The following is a 24000-nucleotide window of genomic DNA, read 5'->3' on the forward strand; positions in this document are numbered from 1 at the left end:
TAATATGAAATGACTTACGAGAGAGATTGCGCCTTTACTTAGGGGACCAGCTGCCTGTGCAGCGCGGTATATGAATCATGTTGTTCTGGTAAAACAATCCCGCTCGCAACCCACAATTTGATGTTCTTTACCATCTTTCATTTGAATGCACAACCAACTGGCACCATCACAGATGATATCCACCTTCCATAACCCCAACACCACCACCACCACCCATAGCCAACCCGTCCGGTGAAACGAACTGGTTCGCGCGTTTCTGCATCTGGTCCGCGCCGCTGCCGCCGCCGCCGCCGCCGGAGATATCCTCAAATAACCACGGCGGATTCGCCAGCGACAAGATTTCCTGGTCAAAAATGGCCCAGGAGTAGTCCCCGGCCTCGGACTCTGGCGGCGGGTAGCCGATAGTCAAAGCTACCTCCGGCGGCGTGTGCATCGCCTGCAGATTGGATTCGAGGCGCTCCGCTAGGACGTGATGGATGCTTGGAATGGACGGATGGCTTGGTTTCAGCTTGGCGATGTGTTTCTCGATCAGGTAGCGGTCTGACTCATAAGCACAGATCGTGTAGATGGATTAGCAACTGTCTTTATTGGTCCGAGGGTGTTTTCAGGATGAATCCATGATCAGAAGACTAGATTGAAGAGTTTGTCACTAAAGAAAACGTACCGTCTGGGTGGGACATACCGTCCTCGATGCCGCGGAGAAGTAGCATAGCCGCGAAGGTGATCATCTATGTATGTTATTCGTCTTCGTTCGGATATTTGTTTGGTGTGTCTCATGTGTGTTTTGGGGGGGGGAAGGAGGTTGTAAGGGGGACCGTACGATCAAGTCCCAATTCGACCAGATGCTCGAGTCGTCCAACCGCAACCGCACCACCGCGCGAGCGGACACCAGCAACTCGTGTCTCTCGGCCGGGGCGATATCCGCTGAAGAGCCTAGATCGAAGCCCCGTGCTGGGTGGTAGATCGATAGCACGTAAAGCTTGTGCAGGTGGTATTGGAGGAGGATGAGGATGCCTTGGCGGTTGGAGGGGGTTCGCTCTGGATTTGGGTAAGCCGGTGGGTAAGTCGATTGCAGCGTTTTGAGTTTTGTCCAGGGACGGTGTCTTGATGATAAGGATTAAGGAAGGGGATAGGGGTGTCCACTCACGCGATGTCCTGTTATACCTGATCAGCCAATCGTCCAACTTTCTTGCCCACAGGCGGATGACCCGGGCGTCTTCGTCCGTGAAGGAGGTTCGGATTGAGGGTGGATTGTCGGGTTCCCGTGCGCTGCTCACGAAGGACCAGATCGTGGGAAGGCCCCTGCCGACGAAGTGGCTGAGGCCTTGGTGCATCATCTGCGAGAGGCCGCGGAAGGCATGCTCTTCATCCTCGTTGTCGTTGCTGTGGAAGGAAGTGAGGGCTGCGGTTGGAGGGTGTTCCGGCAGCAAAGGGCAGCACATGTGCATGGATGCGTGCTCGATGTCGATGACCTGGAGGCCGGAGAAGAGGCCGCCCCAGTCCTGACTCGTGCCGGTTTCTGCGGTGGTGGGAAGGGTGTGATCGAGGAAGAGGCGGTAAGCCAGGGCGATCCAGTGTCCGGTGACGGGCACGTAAGCTTCGGAGCTGAGGCTGGCCATGATGAGACCGAGGATGTTCTGGTAGGCCATGGGCTCTGTTGGGGATTGGGTGGTTTGGGGGCTGTTGTCGGGGAGTATATTAGGTGGGAGGACGAGCTCGGCGATGGCGCAGCATTGAGCGACGAAATAACCCTTTGCAAACTCGCCGAGGTCTTTCGACGATCCATGCAAGGCAGATATGTAGAGGATGGACGCTAGGAGAAGGGGAGATGGCGATGCGAATGCGCTTTGGTCTTTGAGGAAGTGGAGGAGTGGCAGGTTCTCGACGAAGCTGAGTGGATGTCAATCGGCTCAGCCCTGACACAGAGAGGCGTTGATGGCGAACTGCTCACGTACGAGTTCCAGAGGTGTCTGACGATAGGACGGGTCCAGATCGCATCCTCTTGAGGTGGCCGCGTGATGCTCTTCAGATGTGTGACAGCGTTCCATAGGCGAGGACACCCGGTTCTCTCGTCATCATCTAAGCCTTCACTGATAAGCGGCAACGAGCCTTCTCTTTGGTATATACCTAATCTTCTTTCGATGCGATCTAATCGGCTGAGGATCGACGGCATCTCGGGGCTGGGATCCATCGATGTCTGTAGTATGGGCCCCAAGTCTCGAGCTGTAGTTGCAGCCTAAGCATTGTAAGCAGAGATTGACTTTTACCGGCAAATTCAGAGTCAAACCACCTCACATTTGATCTAGGTCTGAAAATGCAGGCAGCATTGGTGTGGCGACATCGGCGACATGGCGGCTTGCCGTCAGCCACGCATTTCATCTCGTAGGCAGTCAGCAGCGTTGATGTATGTTTTATTTATGGATGCATAAACCAGTAACTGACCTTCAATCTGCGGCAGTTGACTATTAGAGTGCATTAGTTCACCACTTTGGCGCGAACATGAAAGGCTTAGGCATATGCAACTTGCCGCATGCTTTAGTCGGTTTAGGCCCATGGGCAATAGCGCCAGTCTTTTTCATCGTCGCATTACTTGCTGCTGTGCATGCGCTTTTCAGCTCTTGGGCACGAGAGTGAGGAATTGTAGTCTTGTATTGCAGGTAATCCTTCGACAGGATGAAAGTGAACAAGCAAGTGTTGCGCGACACTAAGAAACTAAGAACAAGTCCGTCACCACGTGAGCCGGGGCTAATCAATATGACTCGACATTATCATTCATGCTGATAAGTCAGGTAGATACCACCCGTCTATATACGAGGGTCCAATAGTAATACCAGTTGTGTTACGCCCGTGACCTTCGCCAATGACCGAATTGTGGACAATCCACACATACAAAGTGGCCCTGGCTAAGCTACGCCTGTTCTCACGTTTTTAGTCCGCCTTGCGTAGGCTTCAAGGAAGTCAAGGAGGGTCTGAAAAACGGAAATAAGAAGTGTACCATGAGACCTAGAGAGACTCGTCAGCCTCAGGTTCACATTCTTGTTGATCTTGCGCGTGCTCCTATAGGAGGACCAACCATCTGCCAACATGGTGTTTCGAGTGGAGATGGGGTAGGTTGTTCTTGAAATGCGCGTTTGTGAGCAGTCGGGGAGAGTGACAACGAAACCAAGACAGCCGAGAGAAGAGTGAGAAGGGTATTATGCCGACAGAATTCTATATACATGATCTTTCGAAGAGGGCGGACATCATAAAAATACATTGGAAATATGGTACACATGGCGAACAATGAATCGCCATGATGGAGGTCATGAGGTCAGAGGTGTTGGGGTGTTATGCTTGGCGCAGTCTCAAGGATCCGGTATCTGCAGATTTAAGCAGATGCAGCGGCACCTTCGGCATGTTCGAGTCCCTCCTCTGCTACAGTCATGGAAAGCCTTCGCATATCCCAACCATCGGACTCTATCCAATCTTTCTTCTCACCTAGCAGGCAGACAGATCGCTGAGAGCCATCAACCAGGAAGGCCTGTGCTGCCTCGTTAACATCCTTTGCGGTGACATCAAGGACCTGTTCTCTCCAGCGCTGGTCCATTTCGTGGGTCACACCACTCATGAAGTACCTTGCGCCTTCCTCGTCGACGCTCATTGGGGCGTCAAGGCCTTGGAAGATACCCAGCTTAGCCTCGTTGAGCTCCCGCTCCGACCAAGCCCGGTCTCGGGCGAAAATTCCGCTGTTTTGGAACACCTTCAGGGTGTTGGTGGGGTTGGGATCCCGGTAGCTGGTAAAGGCAAACATTCCCTTGACTGGGCCGTTACTGGCTCCTGCACCGTAGGCACCACCCTTTTCACGAATCTCCGGATGGAGGTAGTTGTGCGTCAGGAGTTGAGAAAGAACACTAAGCTTGGCGCTAGCGGAGTGCACAAATGGAACAGTGTGCATGGCTAGGCCTGAATAGTACACCTTGTATGGCATGTCGAAGAACGTTTTAATCATCTTGGAACCCCTCACTGGGGAGTCAAAGGCCGCTGTGGGCGAGCGAACCTGGGGCAAACCCGCGAACCACTTCTGCAACACGGATTCATTCTGACCGGCGCTCTCAGGCTCGCAAACCATGCGGACACGAAGACCGGACGAGCTAGAGATGGCGAAAGCTTGGATTGTGCGGAGCTTCTCGATCAACTCTGCCAAACGCTCGGGCGACGTTTCCGCGTCCCGCAGGAGGTTTGCTGTTGCCTGCAGTTGTGCGAGACCGGACTGCTGCTCTTGTACCCAGAAACTGCGCGAGAGGTTTGCCGCAGCCGCGTTTAGAGCGAAACGGTGACCCGTTCCTGCAACGGCATCCAGGGCACCATTGGTAGTCATTCGGAGCAACTCTTGAATCATCGCGGGTGCACTGGGACTTGTGAAGTCGGTTTCGGTCACAAGGGTGGTCAGTATCTGCAACATGTCGGGGATATTCTTGTCCAGAGCAGATCCGGAGAATTGAAGACCTTCATTGAATTTTCCAAGCTCCGTTGGGGAAGCTGTGTGGAACGTGGAGGTGGAGATACCTCCGGTCTTCAATTTGATCAAATCTTCCCATTGCTCCATGGACCGATTTGCTGTACCAAGTCGCATGACACAGTCGTTGAAAAGTGGCATCAGCAATCGAAGGTCATCAGGGAGGCCATCGAATGTGTTCAAAGCCTGGAAATAGGTCAAGCCGTTGGTAGGGGCTTCACGCCAAAGAACATCCACGCCGTCAACCTTGGATTCCCGAACGGGCTTGCGCTCCTTCTCGCGCGAGATGTCAGACACCCGAAGGGAAGGCAAGCAGCTCAGGTCAGCGTTCTGTGCCTTTTCTTGAACCTCTAGTAGCTGAAGTTCCTCCGCCTTTAGCTGGGCAATAGCCTTTTCCATGGACCCATGCTGTTTAGCGAGTTGACTGAGCTTTGTATCCTTCCGCACCAATTCCTGCTCGTCAAGCTCCTTGTTGAACGTAGGTGTGCCAACCATCGTGAATGTCAGACAATTATCATTCATAAGATACTTCTGCATCAACGACTCCAGGTAGCCGCCCTGCGCATACCTCCTCTTGAACTCATCAATCACTTCATTCCAAGCTAGCTCTTTCATAGGATTAGATCCATTGAACCAAGAGGAAATTGTTTTCTCCATGACACCAATGCCGAAGTTTGACGTTTTGTGCCTGAGTGCAAGTTCAAGCTGGTGAAGGATACCTTGGACCTTCTCATCACTGAATCCCGTAGCGAACGATTCCTCAAAGACAGTCTGTATAGCGGTCTTGACCTGAGAAGCCGATTCTTCGCTGACACCAGTCACACCGACTGAAAATACCGGCACGCGGCCGGAAGTATCGAGTCCTGTGTTGGGACTGAAAGAAGAGCCAAGGCCACTTTCAATCAAAGCCCGGTACATAGGTGAGCCATAACCATCCAGGAGCAGAGAAGATACAATCCCGGCCGAGAAAGCCTCCACAACATCAGTTGAATCTCCCATATACCACGATGTTGATGTCTTGTGCTGCTTGTCTTCGCCAGCAAATGTGTCGATGGGGCCTGGAACAGTCACACTCTTAGGACCCTGGCTAAGGTCAATAGGTTGTTTGATAGAAGTATCCGCTTCGCCATTTTGGAATCCATCCAGAACCTTGCCGATTTGCTCGAGATGGTCAGTTAAAGGCATATCACCATATGTGAAAATTTTGGCATTGCTGGGGTGGTAGTTGCGCTTGGAGAAGTCGACTAGTTGTTTGTGCGTCAAATCGGTAATGTACTGGGGATCACCACCCGAGTTGTTCAGTGCTGGGATGATGCTCTCTTTATATTTGATATAATAGAGGTAGTTTGCGTCCGAAATTTGTCCCTTCATCTCATTGTATACGACGCCCTTGAAGAGGATGTCCTCGGGGTTGTGAGCCGTCTGACCCTCGATAGCACGGGGGTCCTCTGGCCCCAACCGCCAACCCTCCTGCCTGAAATCCTCCTCCTTAAGCAGAGGATGGAAGGTGGCGTCCAGGTACACTGAGAGTAGGTTCCGGAAGTCCTGCTGATTCGTGGTAGCGAAAGGATATGTGGTGTGGTCGGCGGAAGTGAATGCATTCATGAAGTTCGACAGCGAGCGGGGAAGCATCTTGAAGAAAGGGTCGCGGATAGGATATCTGAAGTGTGGTAATATGTGAGCCATCGTTCTAGTGCGACGTGGGAAGTATGCTCACAGCCGTCTGAGTGTACTTACTTCTCGCTACCGCAGAGCGTGGTATGCTCTAGGATATGAGGAACGCCAGTAGCGTCCGGGGGATTGGTCTTGAAGCCAATTCCAAACACATTGTTCTTGTCTTCCCTGGCCACGTGGAGGTAGTCCGCATCGGTCTTATCATGCGTTAATCGGACGGCCGTCAGGTGTAACTCCGGTACATGTTTCTTTTCTTGAACGGTGAAGCCGTGAACCTTGTCTCCGATTCCGGGAAAGTTGTCTAGATTTGTCACGGTTGAAGCAGATCTTCTCATCTGACCCCAGCGAAGGAGAGTGCTGCCAGAACCCAGCAGACGTCCGTTGGCCGACTTCGGTAAAGCAGGCATGAGACCTCTGCTCACCCCCAGAGTTGAGCGCAACATGGTGACTCGTTTCGGGAATTTAAATACGGCGGTTCTTTCACAAAGTATGGCACGACTGACGTACTGTAGCGAGTCCGCAGCAGCTTCTTTGCGCACCGAAGGTTGTCGGTTGCCGTTCACCGGACAGACCGGGCAGCTCGGAGATGAGTGCGAAGATCTGGAACGCGCAACGAATAAACGATTGTACTCTGCTAGACCAAAGGTTGCAGACCAAGAGAGTGGAACAAATGAATGCCCCAAAGAAGTAGAAAAGGAGATAAGAATACAGAAAGAGAATGATAGGAAAGAATTAAAAAAATGGTTGGAGTGTTTGAAAGTAGCTCCGTCGGCGCGACTCAATTGCTTAGAAAGACAGGCGGGCAGAAAGCGACGGACGGTTGTGCCAAGAGAAGTTTTCGAAAGAGGCTAGTGCAGGTCAAGTGCGCATCCCCCCCTCTTACGACTATTCCATCCAATCTTCCCCGGCAAGTTCCTCGAAGAGTGACCCGTTCGTCTGTCGACTCTTCTCGCAGTCGACACTCTCGCCCAATACCTTTCGTTCTGTTCCGCCTTAAAGGCATAGGCACGCCTTCGCTGTTGATTCCCGACGCCTCCCGCAAGTGAGCTTCCGGTTGGCTTTGCAGGACTTGCATTCTAGTCAACCTTCGTGGGTTCCCGTTACCTCCGACTTCTGCAATTATAGGAAGAGGCCACCGAGGTTCTCCACTAGACTCGCCGGGTGGATACGAGTTGCCTTCAATCATAACACCTGCTACCGACTATTGTTCGCTTTGTCGCCGCGAAGAGTTTCCCTTCTTGTCTTGTCCTCGCGGCTATCGGAGGAAGTGACGCATTCGTCCCTGCCATCTCCCGTCAAATCGTTCCAACCTGGCAATTTTCACCGCTGAGAATTGGCCACGCGACCACTCTCAACAGCATCACAACCGCATACCTTTCGAAATATTCTTACGACAAACGGCGAACCATGTCGTCCGCGGCCATGTCCAAGAAAAAGCAGGGGAAGAAGGTTGCAGATCCGAATGAGACCTCGAAGCTGCTGGCCGCCAAAATCTCGCAGCTGGAGCAAGATGCTGCGGGAGAGAAGGACCAAGAGGCCGAGATTGGTGCGTGCACCCACTGATTTCTACGCCTGGTGTATCGATCACGCCATTGAATCTGGCTGGCAAAACGTGAATGAATCTGGTTGCTGATACTCCCACAGAGCGCGAGGTTAAGAAAGCCACGAGAGATCTCAATCAACTCCTCAACAATATCGAATCCCCGATGACGCGGCTCGAGACTGTGCACAAGAAATACACCGAACTTCTGGCCGACATGAAGAAGCTGGATCGCGACTATGCCAAGAGCAAGAAGCGGGCAGATCAACTCCAGAAGGACCAGGACAAGGGCAAATCGGAACTGAATAAGACCGTCACTATGAAGGACAAACTTGAGAAGCTGTGCAGAGAGCTCACAAAAGAAAATAAAAAAGTGAAGGTGGGTAGCTACAACTCGCCAGCATCGCATTCCCGAATCGAACAATGCAGAACCAGGGCTAAGGGAAACCGTGCACGCAATAGGACGAAAACAAGAAGCTCGAAGAAACTGAGAAGAAAGCAAGGCTGATCGTCAACGAACGCCTCGACTCGCTTCTGTACGATATTCAAGACGTCATGGCTGCCAAAGGAAATCCCCGCAACGAGAAAGTGGATATCGATTTGGACGAAGCGTGAGTTGTTCTTTCCCAGTCTGCCTATTGAGCTGGTATGTTAAGCTCTCTTCATACCACAGTCTGCGTGCGAAGATCAAAACGATCGGCGAGAAGTTCGAAATGCGTGAACTACACTACAAGGCATTGCTCCGTAGTAAGGACGCGGAGATACAATGTCTTACCGCCAAGTACGAAGAACAACGGCGAGCAGCGGAGAACGAAGCTGCCCGCTGCCGGGCATTGAGTTCTCAGGTGTCAACTTTCTCGCATACTGAGGCGGAGTTGCGCAGCCAGCTCAACATCTACGTCGAGAAGTTCAAACAGGTATGGCTTGATACTTGATGGCTGTTCCAGCCAAGTCTCTATTTTGACCGCTGGTAGTAATAATATGGCAGGTGGAGGATACGCTGAACAACAGCAACGAGCTCTTCCTTACATTTCGCAAAGAGATGGAAGAAATGTCCAAGAAAACTAAACGCTTAGAAAAGGAAAACCTCACTCTCACGCGCAAGCACGATCAGACGAATCGCAACATACTGGAGATGGCTGAGGAGCGCACAAGAAACCATGAGGAGCTGGAAAAATGGCGGAAGAAAAGCCACCACCTCGAAGCGCTCTGCCGACGAATGCAAGCCCAGGGGCGGGGGCAAGGTCTTGCGGCGGATCTGGAAGGCGATGACGAGGGTACGGAGAGCGAGTACGACGAGGATTACGAAGACGAAGAAGACGATGAGGGAATTAGCGATGACGATTACGAACTGGAAAGCCGGGACGGCGACCTGAACGGAGACCGCAACGTTGCTCAGCAGCCCGAGAAGCCTGTGTTCGGACCCCCTCCGCCACCTAATCTACTGGAAGCGCGAGCCAACGGAAATAAGGCGATGATCAACGGATGTCACTAATACCCTTTTTTCCGCGCAGAAGTTGTTTTCGAATATGGTCTTTTGGGCTTGTTCTTGATATCAAATGGCAAAGGGATTTCCTGGCGGCACTTACGCCACTGCCATCAGTCTGAGGGTGGGTCATGGGCCTGATGAGCTGAAAATGATACATTCCCTGAACGCTATGAGTTGACCCGAATAATGTCAATGCTGGCCTCTTCATGTAGGGTGCCATCGCTGCTCGATGCAACACTTGTAGTCGCACCAGGTGTTGCAAAGAGAATCGGTGCTAAGGCTCCTCATCCAAAAACCCATCAAGGCCATTGAATTGCAGTAAGCACTGTCAGAGCCATAGGCCCTTTGCGAGTTGCGATCCTTTGACATTTTGTTCATTTTTATTTCTGTTCGTGTACTTGTACATGCTAGATCACCAGCATCCGGACGTACTTATTACGTTACCATGAGAAAATACCACACAAAGTGATGTCATGCCAACTACTACAAAGATTCCTTTCCACAACCTCATAGTCTACTGGCTGGGCCTTGTATGTAGGAGCTCCCCTTCTTCAGCATCTCGACAGCTTGCTGGACCATCTCTTCCACAATCTCAGCCGCCGGCTTGATACTGGCCACATTCGCTGAAACATCACCCATCAGGAACGGTAAGTCGACATCCTTATCGTTCTTGAGGTCATATTCCATGGGGACAATGCCCTGGGCCGTCAAGCGAGCGATCTCCTCCGGCCGCCTCTCCCAGTCCTTGACGTACTCATTCGGCAAAACTCGCAGCGGCCGCCCCGACACGACGAGAGTCCGCATGGTATCCCCATAGGTGGCGCCCACGACGGCCTCCTTATGCAGCCGACTGGCCCCGCTCTCCTCGGACGCCACGAAGCGCGTCCCGACCCAAACGCCCGCGGCCCCCAGCATCAACGCCGCCGCCAGACTGCGGCCATCGTTCACGCCACCCGCCGCGACCACGAGGGGCGGCTGGCCCGTCAGCCGACTCCGGTACCGCTGCGCGACATCCACAACGGCCGGGATGAGCACCGAGAAGGGGATGTCGCCCGTATGCCCGCCGCCCTCGCCGCCCTGGGCGCACACGATATCCACGCCGCGCGCCAGCGCCTTTTCGGCGTGCTTGGGCGCCCCGACCATGTTCATCACCAGGATGCCGGCGTCGTGCAGTCGCGTGATGACGTGCGCCGGCGGCACCCCCACCGCCGACACGAACAGCTTCGCCCCCTGCGCGATCACCACCTCGATCAGCTCGTCCAGCTGCCCGTGCGTGTAGTCGTGGTTCGTGGCGCGCGCCCCGCCGCCCACCTGCGGCAGCGCCAGGTCCACCCCGAACGGCAGCGACGGGTCCCGCAGCAGGCATTTCAACTCGGTCAGGATCTCAGAGAGCTGCGATGGCGTGTAGCCCAGCCCCCCGACGGTGCCTAGCCCTCCCGCGTTGGAGACGGCGGCGGCCAGCGGCGCGCTGGAGGCCCGCGCCATCCCTGCTAGGAGGATGGGGTGTTGGATGTTGAGGAGGGTGCACAGCGGGGTTTGGAGGGACATGATTGTTCTTGGGTCTCTGGGTGGTGGGTAGTTGCTGGGCTTTTATTTGGCTGGGTGTTGGTTTTTATTGGGTTGTGGTGGTGGTGGTGGTGGTGGTGGTGAGTTTGGAGGTATAGAAGTAGTAGCACTCGCTGCTTGCTGGCCGTGTAACGCGAGATCTAGGAGATTCTCAATGATTGAGACTATGACGAGGTGACACTAGACGAAGATTGAGATGGATTGTAGAGGCATTGATGCATGGTTCTTATGGCCATGGCGACTTTTCAATGCCCCGGGTTTTATCTGTGAGGTGGGAGTTCCCCAGAACCATCTGATCGACGCTGTGCCTGGACAAATGCGGGGAAGCTCCCGACCGGACCGAGGCACCATCCATCACAGGTTCGCTGCTCGGCATATTTGGGGTTCTTATGCTCTTATGCTCTTATGCGACATGTACCGGGTACTATGTCGCATGTTGCCTTTCTGCTTGACCACACCTTGGACTACTACTGGCTGTATTGGACTAGGAAGCTGCATCATGAAACTAAATTCCAGTCTAGAACAGAGATGTCTGACAAGTTATACAATCAAATTAATCCATACTTATTGACAGTGAAATGCGAAGTCTGAGAGACACAGGTAAAAAGATAAAAGCAACAGCTTGCGCGCAGCGCATAATGCTCTTGGAACCATATTTACGAGATGAAAAGACACAAAACAACCGAGAGTACGACAAGACTTGATTCCAATGTCATACTCCTTCCCGCCATCGCCGTCTGTGTTGCTTGAAGCACGGCCTGATTCTTCGTCGCTGTGCCGACCAAGACTATCACGTTCTTCTCCGAGCTACTCAGATACGATGGGTCAGTGATGCGCCTTTCCATAGGATTCGGGATGGCCTCAATGTGCAGCACTTACTCTGCATCCCCAATGCCTCCATTCTCGCTCAACTTCTGAGAAAACGCTGTCGCACCGGCCGGGATGGTGGTTGTCGTGGTCGGTCGATGGACAGGCCCTGGGAGAGGCTGATACCCCACCGCACCTAATGGTGCTGTTGCAAGCGAGGCTGGCAGGCTTCTGCGCAGTAGGTTTGATGGTAAACTGTGTAGGAAAGTCCCAGGATAAGCGGAGGTGAGAGCGCTGGCGAAGAGGCTGATAGCCACCAAGTTGCGAAGTAGGCAAGTAATCAAGACCAAGACCCTCATCTTTGGAACAGGCAGTGATGACAGATTTGATGTGGGCTAACGTGATGTAAATGATAAAAATCAGAGGGTCATTCTACCATCGGTGAATAATGATCAATAACCCGCGACGCGAAGGAGGGGCATCGAACGCCTATATGTAGGCGATCAAATTCCAGCTTGGGAAGATCAAGCATGCGAGGTATGTTATGTCTGAGATGGCATGGCAAGAGCTCGGTACTTCATTGCTTGGTTGACTATGGGCCGGTCATGTAGAGCACCTTCCTGGATACCACAGAAAGGTAGTCTGGAGTGGGAACATGGTTCCCAAGACCCCCTAGCCAGAACTACCGTGGGCGACAATGTTAGGGTGAGAGAGAGTGGGAGAGAGATCGCATCATAAAGTTGTCCTACAGGCGTAAATGAAGCTCTGTTGAGGGGTGCGAACATGCCAGGCGAAGCCGGGAATGCTCTCAAGGCACGCCCTATCTTCATGCTAATACGTGATACCTATGGCATTCTGACATAAGGTCAGCTATGAGCATAAAATGGCTTTTTCCATGACTGCGCTGTAGATGTCAGCGACTCGTAGCTGTCAGCGACCTGTAGCATTACTACCTTGGTTGCTTCATCATTCATGACATGCACGGAAGTATTCCGGTGGCTGGAAGCATATTAAGGGTTATTTCAAGAGGAGGCCCGTCGATAAGGACTTGGGACTAAGGTAGGCAAAGAAACCTTTCATGAGTATTTATACAACCTGAGAGCAGTTATCACTGGAAACAGTATGGATGGTTGTCAGTAGCAATGCAACAGTCCGTACGTACTATCACATAGCATGGATGTAGGTAAGGTACTAACGTTACTAGTTTCTAAGCCAACCCCAAAGCGGGACTGTAATTACCGAACGCCAAAAGACGCGTGGTTCGCGTTGGCCGAAGAACAGACCCGAAGACAATCAATACACCGCAGCTGCCTCCGTCCGCGGGCTGCGTCAAACAACTTCCCAACTCGCCTTTGCAGCTGGTCTCTCTGCGGCTTCTATGCGACACACTTATAGCCTTCGAAATGACGCCCAACACTTCAGAGAACCAGTTTCTTCGCGCTCCAAGGTTCGCTTGTCCGCATATTACATTAGCGATCGACGACATCACTGACATTTTGTCCGGACAGCGATCAGGAGTTCGAGCCCGTTTATCGTGAACCCTCCTTTTACAATCCTCTAGATACGTTCCGACTACCCAGTGGACAAGACCGACACTACCAGCAACAATATGGCGATATGTATTTCCTGCGACTGGCCAAGTTGAAGCCCGCCGTCGAGGAAATTGCCGTGGAGGCGTGGGAAGGATTTAGCGTCAGTACAACAATCCCTTGCTCATGGTTGAGCAAATCTCTGATACTGGGATTTGTCCAACCGACCCAGCCTGAGGGTAAGCTGCTAATTGCGCTTTCGCCTACAGATCGCGGGAGAAAATGCACGTCGTGTGGAAAGAGTGCTAGATGTACGACAGGGAGAGCTCTGCTGGGTTGCAGGAACCATTTACATGGATATGCCACTGAAGCCCAATATTTTGGACGATTTGACCAAGGAGGTAAGGCACACTCAATCAGCACATATGCGCACGTGCCGTTCAACTGACTTCGCATCGAAAGAACTATACTCTCGCCCCTCCTCCTCGCCCGACCTATCAAGACCCTGCCCACCCCGAATTGACACAAATCATGTTGGAAGATGAATCCGGACGACTGCGCCTGACGGGCAATTCGCTCAGCTCTACACAGCTTGCGACCGGCGCTATCATTGCGGTCCTGGGAACGGAGAATGCCAATGGTGACTTCGAGGTCATTGACATCAAGGTGCCTGATTTGCCTCGACAGCCTCCTCGCTGGGAGAGGGATGAGGTGGATTCAACACAGAAAGAGTCTAGCAAGGGCAAAGTTGCGTTCGTTAGCGGCCTCAGCATCACAGGCACATCGAGTGATACCCTCGCATTAGAACTCTTGACGGACTATCTCCTGGGCTATGCAGGAAACTTCTCGACGGAGCAGGATGATAACTCGCCACCGAAACCCTCCGCGATTACGAGACTGGTCATTGCTGGAAACTCGATCGGTACCAATATGACTACCGATGCTAGTGCCGAAGATGCAGCCGCTGCGAAGAAGAAAGCGGGCACCAAGAAGTACGGATACGACGCTTCCGCATACAACGCATCGCCAATCACGCAGCTAGACTCCTTCCTGGCAGAGATTTTACTCAGCATACCTGTTACTCTGATGCCCGGTGATACCGATCCCGCCAATTTCTCTCTCCCACAGCAAGGCATCCACCGTGCCATGTTCCCACGAGCCAGAGCATACTGCGCTCCACCCCCGGCCGGAGACGAGAAGCAGGAACCAGGCTGGTTTGATAGTGTGACGAATCCATGGGAAGGCGATGTTGAAGGGTGGCGTCTGTGGGGCAGCAGCGGTCAAAATGTGGATGACGTCCTTCGCTATCTGAATTTCTCAGATCGTGAAGGAAACGCCGCCTCTACAGATGGGGATGTTGAGGCCCGGGTGCGGATAATGGAGGCCATGTTACGTTGGAGGTGTGGAGTCCCAACCGCGCCTGACACCATATGTAAGCTCGATTCATCGTTTTACGTGTCGCAAGATCGAGCTAAACTAATTGCAACAGGGTCGTATCCTTTCCAAACAGATGATCCTTTTGTTATCGAGACCTGTCCCCATATCTTCTTTGCCGGCAACCAACCGCGCTTCAAGACCGCGGTCATCGAGGGCGATATGCCCCTGAAACTAAACGGCGCAGACACAGAAATGACAGGCACCGAGGTCGATGTTTCCGTGCCGCGGGTTCGTCTTCTATCGATTCCCAAGTTCAGAGAGACTGGCGAGCTAGTCTTGGTTGATGTCGAGACACTAGAAGTTGAAGTGGTCAAGTTTGGAGCGTTCGCCGGCCAACAAGAAAAACAATGATATGCTCCGACTTCCACCGCAAACAACAAAAATAACTATAGATATCATGAATACCCAAATGTACTCTTTATACCACCAATTTTCGATCCTGGCGCATACGCTCCGACGATTGTATAGTTTCCTTGAGACAGCCGGCCCGGTGCCAAGACCTGCGCGGAAAAGCTACGGTTCGTCGGCCAAATTGTGGATTTTTGACTGCATACAACCCAACCATCAATCCAATCTACACGGAGGGTCTCCGCCGCTTCGACCTGCAACAGATACCTAGGATAAAACAATAGATTGGACAACAATTGGCAAAGATGTTACTCAACGAAAAGACCGGTAAGCAGCCGGAAAACCTTCCGCCGATATGTTAGCCCCAGCCAAGGCTCCTAAAACCGGGATCTATATAGCCATTTCAACCTCCAAGGTGCTGCTTGTACCGTACTCCAAGTGGCATGTCCCCAGATATCATGAATGGATGAAGGATGAGGTAAGATAGATCTGTGTCACATACCTCCTTGAACTCCCTCGCGTACTTTTTCTGGGTCTCCATCAATGCAACCCCCCAAATCAGGGCAAGCATATCAACTAATCCAAGATAACCAGGAAATCCAAGAAGCCACTGCTTCTGAGCCCCTCTCCCTGGAGGAGGAGTACGCCATGCAACAAAGCTGGCGCCAGGACCCGGACAAACTGACATTCATCGTCTGCCAACCTACGACAACAACAACGAGCTCCTCCTCTGACTTCGCTGGAGAAGGTGAGGTCACAAAACTCGACGACCACACCGCCGACGAACCCCACCACATGGTGGGGGACATCAACCTCTTCCTCCGCGTCGACGACGGCGAAGAAGGGGAGTCGGACCCGCAACTCGTCGGGGAGATCGAGCTCATGATCGCCGAGAAGCGCAACCAGCGGCGCGGGTTCGGCAAGGCTGCGCTCTACACTTTCCTCCGGTATATCGTGGACCACGAGGCCGAGATCCTGGAGGAGTTTGTGGCGGGCGATGCCGCCGCGTTGCAGGCCCTGACGGTGTCTGGGCTGCAGCAACCACCGCGGCCGTGGAGGTTCGCCTGCCTGAGTGTGAAGATCGGGCAGGCGAATGAGCGGAGTTTGGCGCTGTTCGAGGGCGCGGGGTTCCGGAAGGTCTCGCCGGAGCCGAACTATTTTGGGGAGTTTGAGTTGCGGCGGTTGCGGGAGAGTTTGGAACGCGGGCTGGTGGATGAGAGTCTTGATGGGGCTGGGGTTGCGGGGTATACTGAGTTGGAGTATACGAGGGTTCAGTAAGGGTTACTACTACCGGTCATCTATCATTGGGTTTGGGCTGGTGCTTCCCTGCGGGTTTGCAGTCATACCGCAGATTCCGCGACGTTACATGTACCATCTGCACCGCTTCCTGCAGTGAGCCGGCGTCGCTATGCCGGAGCAAACGACTAGTGAATGACGAGTGTATGCTGTGTCAATCCGCTCCATCGACAAAAGCAATAGCAATGACAATTGCCAATGATCACGGGATATTCTTTTTTTTTGTCTTTGATCAAACGCCGTAAGAATCCAAAAAGAGCTCCGACGAAAACCGAATACTGGCAAACGAAACCCAGTCATGTTTAGGAGTTCTACGTCCGGGAGGAACTCGATATGCCAGTGATGCATCATTGGCATAGCAGTTGCCGGCCAGGCGGGGGACGACTCAGCCCCTCCCGTGTATCTCACCCCAAACAGAAGCAATTCCATGCAACCTGTGGAGATGACACACCAGCGCCCCATTCAAAAGCCAATCAATCTTTCAATTATCAATCGACACAAGAATTCAATTCCTGTTGCTTCTTCGAATAAGAGGTGATATGAAAATTTCCATGCGCCGTTTGTTCGTCCGTTTTCACTTCCGAGCTCCACTTTCTTCACCTTAAACGCTTGACGTTTGACATGTCGAGGATCGTTTCGGACGAGAGGCAAGCGGTGTGCAATATAGGAAGGTTGGGCTAGGTTTTCCAAATTTACAAAGCCTTCTTCTTGTCACCGTTGGTGACATCGACAACCTTGAGAGCTGTTTGTTGGGAGGAGGGGAAAGGCCATTGACGTCAGCGGATGTTGGTCCCGAGGTAGGTGTGGTCTCCCCAGATTTCCCTGAGAGCTTGGCGGGGAAGGGAAACAGAAAACTATATGAAGGGCTCAAGACGCACCAGGGGGAAGGCTCTGCTTGAGCTTGTCGGCCTTGTCGGAGTCCTTCAGGACAAGGGTGTAGACGTAGCGGGAGCAGCGGACCTTGAACTTGATCTGCTGGGTGTTGCGGTTGCGCTTGATGCGGGCAGCTGTAGATCATGAGACGATGGAAGAGAATTGTATTAGCCTCAATTGCAGTGACTCTGAGCATGTGTTTTTATCAGGAGTTGGGGTCGGGCCATCATGTTGGTTTCTGGGCCCTCAAGTGACTCGACTCTCCGCGGATGATCCCCCCCGCCTTGGGTTGGAACCCCAAGCTTCCATATCCGAGATTCGGTCCAGGTGTGCCACTCATTTTCGGGTGATTGGGGAGGGGGAGGGAAGGTCAAACGTACAGGACGCATCCTTGCGGCGGCAGATCTCAATGAACTGCTTGATGTCGGAGACTTCACGAGGCATGATGGGCAGAGGGGGTGGGTATGTGATTGGTAAGTTCGGGAGTGGTCGTCGTTTGAAGCTGAGCTGGACTGGCGGGCACAGTTAGTTCTCTTTCTCTCTACTTACTTCTCTTTTGCGCTAAGCTTGATAGGGTGGGCGGTGGGAGTGTCTCCTCGCCGTTCTGCCCCCTTCGGCCCGTGGGATTGACCGGGCCTCGCTGTGTGGGATGTAGGGTTGCCGCCCCGGGAAGCCCTGAGGGCTGTCCTTGTCCGTGCCACATCGTGGCGGAGCTTAGCTTCATTGCTTGACGGGAGCTGACGTTGTTCCTGTGGCGGTGCTGGCTAGACTCCTCCCCCGACAGGCGGCCGCTTTACTTCGACCCCCGTTGGTCTATCCATACCGTCTACCACCCACATCGGAGCCTGAGGAAGGAAACTATATCGCTGGTCTACATGTAGCATATCTGGCCAGTTCCATAAGCCAGATAAATATCCTAGCCAACCACTACTGCCCATCGTGACTTCTGTATCCAAATCAACCTTACGTCAAGAATACATCCAAGATGCCAACGCCGTTGGATCGTGCTTTGAACTCCAAGGTACACACACCCTCAGATGTGAAGTCTATCATAATTAGCTAACGTACAAATCTCTCTAGAATCTCTTTTTGGGTATGGTCTTGAGTGAAACATGCAGGTGTTTCTCGGAATCAACATTCTAACTTTCTTTCAGGGTTCACTGGGATGGTGACAGCTGCGGCCGTCTGGGCTATTTGGGGTAGCGACATGTTCCCTGCGGAGCCAGACCCGACAGGAGGTACGGGTTGGGGTCCTTGAGCTGTATTATTCATGCGTTGACGTCTTTTAGACCCCGAAACCTGGTCTCATGATGAAATGCGAAGATGGCTTCGGGCGGTAGGTCTGACCCCGTGGAAGTTCCTTCGAACCTTGCGCAGATGAATAGGCAGCTCCCTAACAACCAGATAGAGAGGACTTCTGCCTCATGAGAGCGCAACGCGTGAAGAGCTGCTTGAGCGCATAAAAGCCAATCTGCGCGTGCCGCGCAGAAGCCAAGCTTGATTTCCGAGTCGGGCATGGTATATGGACGAGCTCCGGAATAGTGTTTTCTTTTATCGGCATGTCATAGCGTTTGTAGGTTGAATGTTTTTCTTTTCCTGCGGTGTATCTCAAGCTGAAACAAATGTCGTTGAATGTCTTTCGTTGATTCATAGCGCATTATGTGAATTGTTATTGGATGACGCGTCCGCCTCGCGCGATCATGCCTCCATTGATATCCTCTCCTAAACCACCAGCCGGAAGTTCTGAGTCTGAATGAGCCATTCACGCCTGCGCTTTCCCTTCGGTCCATCGGCAGTGGGGTTCGGGACCAGGACGAAGGTCTCACTGAATCCGCGCTGTGGTAGATCTCTGGATTCGCCGAAGCGGACAAAGCCGCTGACGATCACGAGGATGGACATATCCTTGACGGTGGTCTCTGTGGGGAGCTTGAAGCCCGTAGCGGTAGGTGTGGGATATGTGCGATTGATGATCTGGCAGTCGAATGACTGCACTTCGTAGTGAGTGGGAGTCATCTGGTTGACGAAAATCTCCTGGACGGCGGCGCCATCGGCGACAACGTTTCCGTTGAAAAGGATAGTCGAAGCCTGTTGGCTGTAGAATGAGGAAATGGTGGCGCGGTTGGACTGGAGTGCAGGATAAAAAGAATTCACAAATTCAGTTGCCGCTGTAGGTGTGAGAAAGTTCCATCAGTAAGAGGTCACTAGATTTAGACGGGCAAACCCACGTACCCTCCGTGGAATGCTTGACCAGCGTGTCTTCAGATGCAGGGGCCATTGTGAGCTGTAGCAGCGGTTTCTTCCTATAATAATGAAGGGGGAAGATAGCGTGTGAGAGAGCGTGAGAGAGCGTGAGAGAGCGTGAGAGAGCGTAAAAGAGCGCACGCGAGAGGAAGAGCGGGATGGTTGCGGAGGAAGGAAAGAAAAGGCAAGGCCAGGCCGAGCGGCAGAAAAAAGGCACGGAAGCTTGGACCACCTTCCCGGAGACGAGCTTCGGAGAAGTCGCAGGTCCGCAATTATTCCACCTTCCTTTTCTCTCCAGACATCCCCAACAATGGCAGTGCTGAGAGCTGGTACTTGTGCTCTGCCATGGGCAGGCCGGTTCCTGGCTTCCAGTCGATCCTCCTGGAAACTTGCATCGTGTAAGGCTGCGCTCACCGCCACAATTGCGCGTCCCCGTCGTTTCGCAACAGCGGCCTCCGAGCCCACTCCGGGGAAGCCGTACTATATCACGACCCCGATCTTCTATGTCAACGCCGGTAAGCTGATTGCAATACTTCTTCTCAGCTGGGGGACACGTAAAGCTAATGACTGGTTATTTCTAGCTCCTCATGTCGGCCATCTGTATACCATGGTCATTGCCGATGTCCTGAAGCGATGGAGAACATTGCTCGGCGAGACCGATGCTCAGCTACTGACGGGAACCGACGAGCACGGAATGAAGGTATCCCAAGGCCTATCTTATCGACGGAAACGACGCCGAATGATAATGAAGATTGACTTGTCGCCGTCATAGATCCAGCAGGCTGCTCTAGCCGAGGGAATGGAAACGCAAGCGTTGTGCGATCGGAACTACAAGAAGTTTGAGGTGGGTATCTGTCAATCATCGGCTAGCTTATCTCAATCATGCTGAGTTGAAATCCATCAGGACCTGGCGAAGGCTGCAGACTTGGACTACGACTACTTCATTCGAACGACGGAGCCTGCGCACAAGGAAGCGGTCCAATACTTTTGGGTATGTCAAGCCATGCTTCTACCATTGGCTTCCACTAATAACGGTATAGGAAATGCTGCAACATAGGGGGTTCATCTATACCGCCAAGCACGAAGGATGGTACTCGGTCAGCGATGAGACCTTCTACCCCCAAACACAAGTGCATAAATCACTTGATCCGAAGACGGGACATACGAGGATGGTGTGTCTATATCAAGCTTTGCATTGGACATGAATATCTAAGCTAACTTAGATTAGATTTCTGTGGAAACAGGGAAGGAAGTGGAGTGGTCTTCGGAAACAAACTATCATTTCCGACTGTCAGCCTTCCAGGAACGCCTACTAGATCTATACAAAACCGGCTTCATTACCCCAACGAATTATACAACCAACATCGTCAAGTCCGTTTCTGAAGGTCTTCAAGATCTGTCGATCTCCCGGCCTTCGGAGCGTCTGACGTGGGGTATTCCAGTACCCGGAGACGACACGCAAACCATCTATGTCTGGGTAGATGCGTTGGTCAACTACCTCACTAAGGCAGGCTATCCCTTCGCTCCGGGCCAAGGGGCTCGCCTTGGTTGGCCGGCGGATGTACATGTGGTTGGGAAAGATATTGTTCGGTACGAGTTGGTCCTTTGCGATTCTGCGTAAGACAACATAGCTAACCATATAAAAGCTTCCACTGTGTTTACTGGCCAGCCTTGCTTATGGCTCTCGATCTTCCGCTGCCTCGCAATGTCCTGGTTCATGGGCACTGGACCTTGAATCGAGAGAAAATGTCCAAGTCCACAGGCAATGTGGTAAATCCTTTCTTCGCAATCCACCGCTTTGGCGTCGACACGATGCGCTTCTTTCTCATTCACCAGGGTGAACTGGCGGGAGACGCAGATTATGACAACGCTTACATCATCCGCGATTACGAGAAGGTGTTGCAGAAGGGCCTCGGCAACCTCGCTGCACGGACGATCGGGTGTGCGAAGAAAGAGTTCCGGACGTACATCGTCAATGGAGTAGAGGGAAGGCTTCCCTCGCCGACATCTGCCGATACGGACTATGAAGGGCAACTGAGAGAGCTACCCACGAAGGTTGCAAACCACATGAACAGCCTAAACCCGCGTGCAGCCCTGCAAGAAATCAGGGCTATCATTGAGTTGGTAAGGAGCCATACACACCTCTTCCTCTCCCCCCTTATCAAGCCCTCGAACTGAACTGACGAATTTGGCATCAGAGCAATAAGTACTTTCACAATACGGCACCCTGGCAGAACCCTGGAGAGACCCAGCGAGTCATCTACAATGTCGCCGAAACCATACGGATGAGTGGTATTCTGCTGCAACCATTTATGCCCACCAAATCGAAGGAGATTCTGGACATGTTTCAGGTGCACCCACAGAGCAGAAGCTTCGCGTCGGCCGAGTATGGGTCGGACCCATCCTACGGAGAAGATACCAAAAAGAAAGTCCTGTTTCCCCCGCTTCCTTGTCGATTTGATAACGAATAGGGCCCGGGACCCAATCACGACATCCAATCTGGAAGTAAGGCCGGTCAGCCCGGTGTGGCAGAAGAGGAGAAAAGGCGGATCTCCTGGGAGGGTCACGATCTCCGCTCCCAGCAAGTGCGGGATTCCAGAGCGTTCCTTCGACCCGGTCAGGTCAGTCGCTTGATAAAGGTTCGCCAACGGGCGCTTTATCCCTGACCTATGCCCCATCTGCAAGGGAGGTTTATGTTATGTCATCGGTGGATGGCGACTGGAGCAAGGTTTCGTAATGTTTATCAGCGGGAAAATGGGGGTGGTGAGTGGTGGTGGTTGCGCTCCGCCCAGGCCTGGGAGATATCGGTTCGGGAAACTCAGGGAGAGAGGGTTTCCCGCGGCAAACTGGGTTGGTGTGAGAGCCGACTATATCGGGAACCGTGCGTTGTATATCACATTCACTGGGGTGGTTCAGAGGGTTATATCATGAGGAGAAGTATATCAGGTTTGTTGGTTGAGTTTCTCTGACGGATGGTTTGTGAAAAACAACGCAGAGGATCTCATCTTAACTCATTTCTACCTATTCTTGGTTCTCTCCCCTCCTATCTTGTACATTATCGTTTCTATCCTTCACATACAATCACTCATCTATACTAGATCTTCCATACTTCCACAAACAACGCATTTCCTTTCATCTTATTCTTCTGATCTCAACAGACCGGGTCTCATCTCCCTCCTCGCCCACCCTTGAGGAAACACGCCCACTTTCTCTCCCCACGGAAAGAGCAAACCATACAACCATGGGCAGCATCTCCCTCTCCCAGACGGATCCCACCGCCACCAAGAACACAGACCTCCCAACCCTCAAAACCCCATGGCACCCGACCCCGTTAATCGAATCCACCACCCTCTCCCGCGCCGCCGGGTGCCGGATCTTCCTGAAGCTGGAGAACCTGCAACCGAGCGGCTCCTTCAAGTCGCGGGCCATGGGCAACCAGATCCTGTCGCACCTGCGCAAGCCCGAGCACGCCCACCGCGCCGTCCACTTCTACGCCTCCTCCGGCGGCAACGCGGGGCTGGCCGCCGTCTGCGCCGCCCGCACCCTCGGCTACCCCTGCACCGTCGTGGTGCCCGTCTCCACCAAGCCCCTGATGGTGACGAAGCTGCGGCGCGCCGGGGCGGCGGACGTCATCCAGCACGGGGAGACGTTCGCCGAGGCCGGCTTGTACATGAAGGAGGTTGTCATGCAGACACAATCTTCTGGAGAGGAGGGGGAGGAGGAGGTGGTCAAGATCGCGCTGCATCCGTTTGATAATGAGCCCATCTGGGAGGGCAATAGTACTATCGTCGATGAATTGGTGCATCAGATCCCTTCGCCGGTGGGGCCGGAGGAGGAGGCTGCGCAGGCTGGAAGGGCGTTGCCTGTCGATGCGATTATTTGTAGTGTCGGGGGAGGCGGGTTGTTGAATGGGTTGGTCGCGGGGATTGAGCGGGCGCGGTTGTCATCGTCGTCGTCGTTGGCTGAGCTGGTCAAGCCGGTGCATCTGCTCGCCGTGGAGACCAAGGGCACGGATTCCCTGGCCGCCGCGCTGCAGCACGAGGAGCTGGTCTCCCTGCCCAAGATCACCTCGCAGGCTACCTCGTTGGGCGCGGTGCGCGTCTCCGAACGCACCTTCCAGTATGCCGTGCACCCGCCCCCGGGCGTCAAGGTGCACAGTGCCGTGTTGTCGGATGCGGAGGCGGCCAGGGGCGTGTTGCGGCTCGCGGACGAGGAGCGGATGTTGGTGGAATTGGCGTGTGGGGTGTGTGTCGAGGCGGCCGTTGGCGGTGGTTCGTCGTCGTCAGCAAACAAGAAAAGGAAGTATGTGGATGAAGGCTACGGCGATGATCGGCTGTCGGCTGGGGAGAATGACGACGACGAGGGCTTCTCGCCCGTGCACCCCCCTTCGCCTGCGGCGGCATCGCTGTCGTCGAAATTGAATCAGTTGATCCCCGACTTGAACGAGGACAGCCGCGTGGTCATCGTCGTCTGTGGCGGCAGCAATGTCACCGTCGATATGGCGGCGGAATGGCGGAAGATGCTGAGTGAGGGCTGGGCTTGACTGCGTTGGGAGGTTGGGTTGTGTCCTATACGAATAGATAGGCTGCTCTCTGGGTTCAGAACCTGGATGCGTAGGTCTCCTCTTACGATCTTTAATGAATTCATGATTGTTTTTAGATTCGCTTTGGGTGTATTTTGCCTCTGTAGCAGGAGAACTAGAGCC

At 53.2% G+C, this 24000-nt stretch overlaps 13 protein-coding genes across 13 annotated transcripts; 6 read left to right on the forward strand and 7 right to left on the reverse strand.

Moving 5' to 3' along the window:
• Window position 1: 1 nt before the first annotated feature.
• On the reverse strand, window positions 2-2739 carry BO66DRAFT_144795 (fungal specific transcription factor domain-containing protein). The gene is made up of 7 exons (XM_025642093.1): window positions 2524-2739; window positions 2296-2379; window positions 1956-2236; window positions 1148-1890; window positions 821-1038; window positions 665-728; window positions 2-540 (listed from the first exon to the last, which is right to left on the reverse strand). The coding sequence occupies exons 1-7, from the start codon at window positions 2530-2532 to the stop codon at window positions 167-169; spliced, it is 1773 nt and encodes a 590-aa protein (XP_025508052.1). The 5' UTR covers window positions 2533-2739; the 3' UTR covers window positions 2-166.
• A 628-nt stretch (window positions 2740-3367) lies between these two features.
• Window positions 3368-6612, reverse strand: cym1 (pitrilysin family metalloprotease cym1; the record flags this gene model as incomplete). The annotated part of the gene is made up of 2 exons (XM_025643379.1): window positions 3368-6155; window positions 6233-6612. The coding sequence occupies 2 exons, from the start codon at window positions 6610-6612 to the stop codon at window positions 3368-3370; spliced, it is 3168 nt and encodes a 1055-aa protein (XP_025508053.1).
• A 485-nt stretch (window positions 6613-7097) lies between these two features.
• Window positions 7098-9675, forward strand: BO66DRAFT_388285 (taxilin). Its single transcript, XM_025646517.1, has 5 exons — window positions 7098-7715; window positions 7814-8088; window positions 8172-8320; window positions 8383-8626; window positions 8698-9675. The coding sequence occupies exons 1-5, from the start codon at window positions 7577-7579 to the stop codon at window positions 9202-9204; spliced, it is 1314 nt and encodes a 437-aa protein (XP_025508054.1). The 5' UTR covers window positions 7098-7576; the 3' UTR covers window positions 9205-9675.
• Window positions 9676-9704: 29 nt separating this feature from the next.
• Window positions 9705-11012, reverse strand: BO66DRAFT_468080 (NAD(P)H-dependent flavin oxidoreductase; the record flags this gene model as incomplete). Its single annotated transcript, XM_025652620.1, has 1 exon — window positions 9705-11012. The coding sequence occupies exon 1, from the start codon at window positions 10744-10746 to the stop codon at window positions 9706-9708; it is 1041 nt and encodes a 346-aa protein (XP_025508055.1). The 5' UTR covers window positions 10747-11012.
• Window positions 11013-11387: 375 nt separating this feature from the next.
• Window positions 11388-12021, reverse strand: BO66DRAFT_144843 (uncharacterized protein). The gene is made up of 2 exons (XM_025642094.1): window positions 11644-12021; window positions 11388-11571 (listed from the first exon to the last, which is right to left on the reverse strand). The coding sequence occupies exons 1-2, from the start codon at window positions 11928-11930 to the stop codon at window positions 11421-11423; spliced, it is 438 nt and encodes a 145-aa protein (XP_025508056.1). The 5' UTR covers window positions 11931-12021; the 3' UTR covers window positions 11388-11420.
• A 953-nt stretch (window positions 12022-12974) lies between these two features.
• On the forward strand, window positions 12975-14888 carry BO66DRAFT_408159 (DNA-directed DNA polymerase delta subunit POL31; the record flags this gene model as incomplete). The annotated part of the gene is made up of 5 exons (XM_025649104.1): window positions 12975-13018; window positions 13080-13263; window positions 13370-13501; window positions 13563-14532; window positions 14590-14888. 5 exons carry the CDS (start codon window positions 12975-12977, stop codon window positions 14886-14888), a joined length of 1629 nt encoding a protein of 542 aa, XP_025508057.1.
• A 176-nt stretch (window positions 14889-15064) lies between these two features.
• Window positions 15065-16339, forward strand: BO66DRAFT_144865 (uncharacterized protein). Its single transcript, XM_025642096.1, has 2 exons — window positions 15065-15363; window positions 15480-16339. Exons 1-2 carry the CDS (start codon window positions 15241-15243, stop codon window positions 16161-16163), a joined length of 807 nt encoding a protein of 268 aa, XP_025508058.1. The 5' UTR covers window positions 15065-15240; the 3' UTR covers window positions 16164-16339.
• On the reverse strand, window positions 16206-16758 carry BO66DRAFT_144855 (uncharacterized protein). Its single transcript, XM_025642095.1, has one exon. The coding sequence runs from the start codon at window positions 16641-16643 to the stop codon at window positions 16248-16250; it is 396 nt and encodes a 131-aa protein (XP_025508059.1). The 5' UTR covers window positions 16644-16758; the 3' UTR covers window positions 16206-16247.
• Window positions 16759-16873: 115 nt separating this feature from the next.
• Window positions 16874-17498, reverse strand: BO66DRAFT_434618 (60S ribosomal protein eL38; the record flags this gene model as incomplete). Its single annotated transcript, XM_025650787.1, has 3 exons — window positions 16874-16923; window positions 17060-17188; window positions 17435-17498. The coding sequence occupies 3 exons, from the start codon at window positions 17496-17498 to the stop codon at window positions 16874-16876; spliced, it is 243 nt and encodes an 80-aa protein (XP_025508060.1).
• Window positions 17499-17651: 153 nt separating this feature from the next.
• BO66DRAFT_468085 (Ish1 domain-containing protein) lies at window positions 17652-18634 on the forward strand. The gene is made up of 5 exons (XM_025652621.1): window positions 17652-18075; window positions 18135-18147; window positions 18209-18292; window positions 18344-18390; window positions 18463-18634. The coding sequence occupies exons 1-5, from the start codon at window positions 18040-18042 to the stop codon at window positions 18553-18555; spliced, it is 273 nt and encodes a 90-aa protein (XP_025508061.1). The 5' UTR covers window positions 17652-18039; the 3' UTR covers window positions 18556-18634.
• Window positions 18342-19451, reverse strand: BO66DRAFT_468086 (putative nuclear transport factor 2 domain protein). Its single transcript, XM_025652622.1, has 2 exons — window positions 19284-19451; window positions 18342-19219 (listed from the first exon to the last, which is right to left on the reverse strand). The coding sequence occupies exons 1-2, from the start codon at window positions 19327-19329 to the stop codon at window positions 18777-18779; spliced, it is 489 nt and encodes a 162-aa protein (XP_025508062.1). The 5' UTR covers window positions 19330-19451; the 3' UTR covers window positions 18342-18776.
• A 152-nt stretch (window positions 19452-19603) lies between these two features.
• Window positions 19604-22176, forward strand: BO66DRAFT_417504 (methionine--tRNA ligase MSM1; the record flags this gene model as incomplete). Its single annotated transcript, XM_025649683.1, has 8 exons — window positions 19604-19810; window positions 19877-19995; window positions 20068-20139; window positions 20200-20286; window positions 20336-20467; window positions 20524-20885; window positions 20942-21419; window positions 21494-22176. Coding segments are annotated over 8 exons (1730 nt in total), but the record flags the coding sequence as incomplete, so codon positions are not given.
• A 78-nt stretch (window positions 22177-22254) lies between these two features.
• On the forward strand, window positions 22255-23920 carry BO66DRAFT_144945 (putative L-serine dehydratase). The gene has a single exon (XM_025642097.1). It carries the CDS (start codon window positions 22537-22539, stop codon window positions 23836-23838), a length of 1302 nt encoding a protein of 433 aa, XP_025508064.1. The 5' UTR covers window positions 22255-22536; the 3' UTR covers window positions 23839-23920.
• The last annotated feature ends 80 nt before the right edge of the window (window positions 23921-24000 follow it).

This window comes from Aspergillus aculeatinus (assembly GCF_003184765.1).
Source record: "Aspergillus aculeatinus CBS 121060 unplaced genomic scaffold BO66scaffold_4, whole genome shotgun sequence".
In the NCBI taxonomy this organism is placed as follows: Eukaryota; Fungi; Ascomycota; class Eurotiomycetes; order Eurotiales; family Aspergillaceae; genus Aspergillus; species Aspergillus aculeatinus.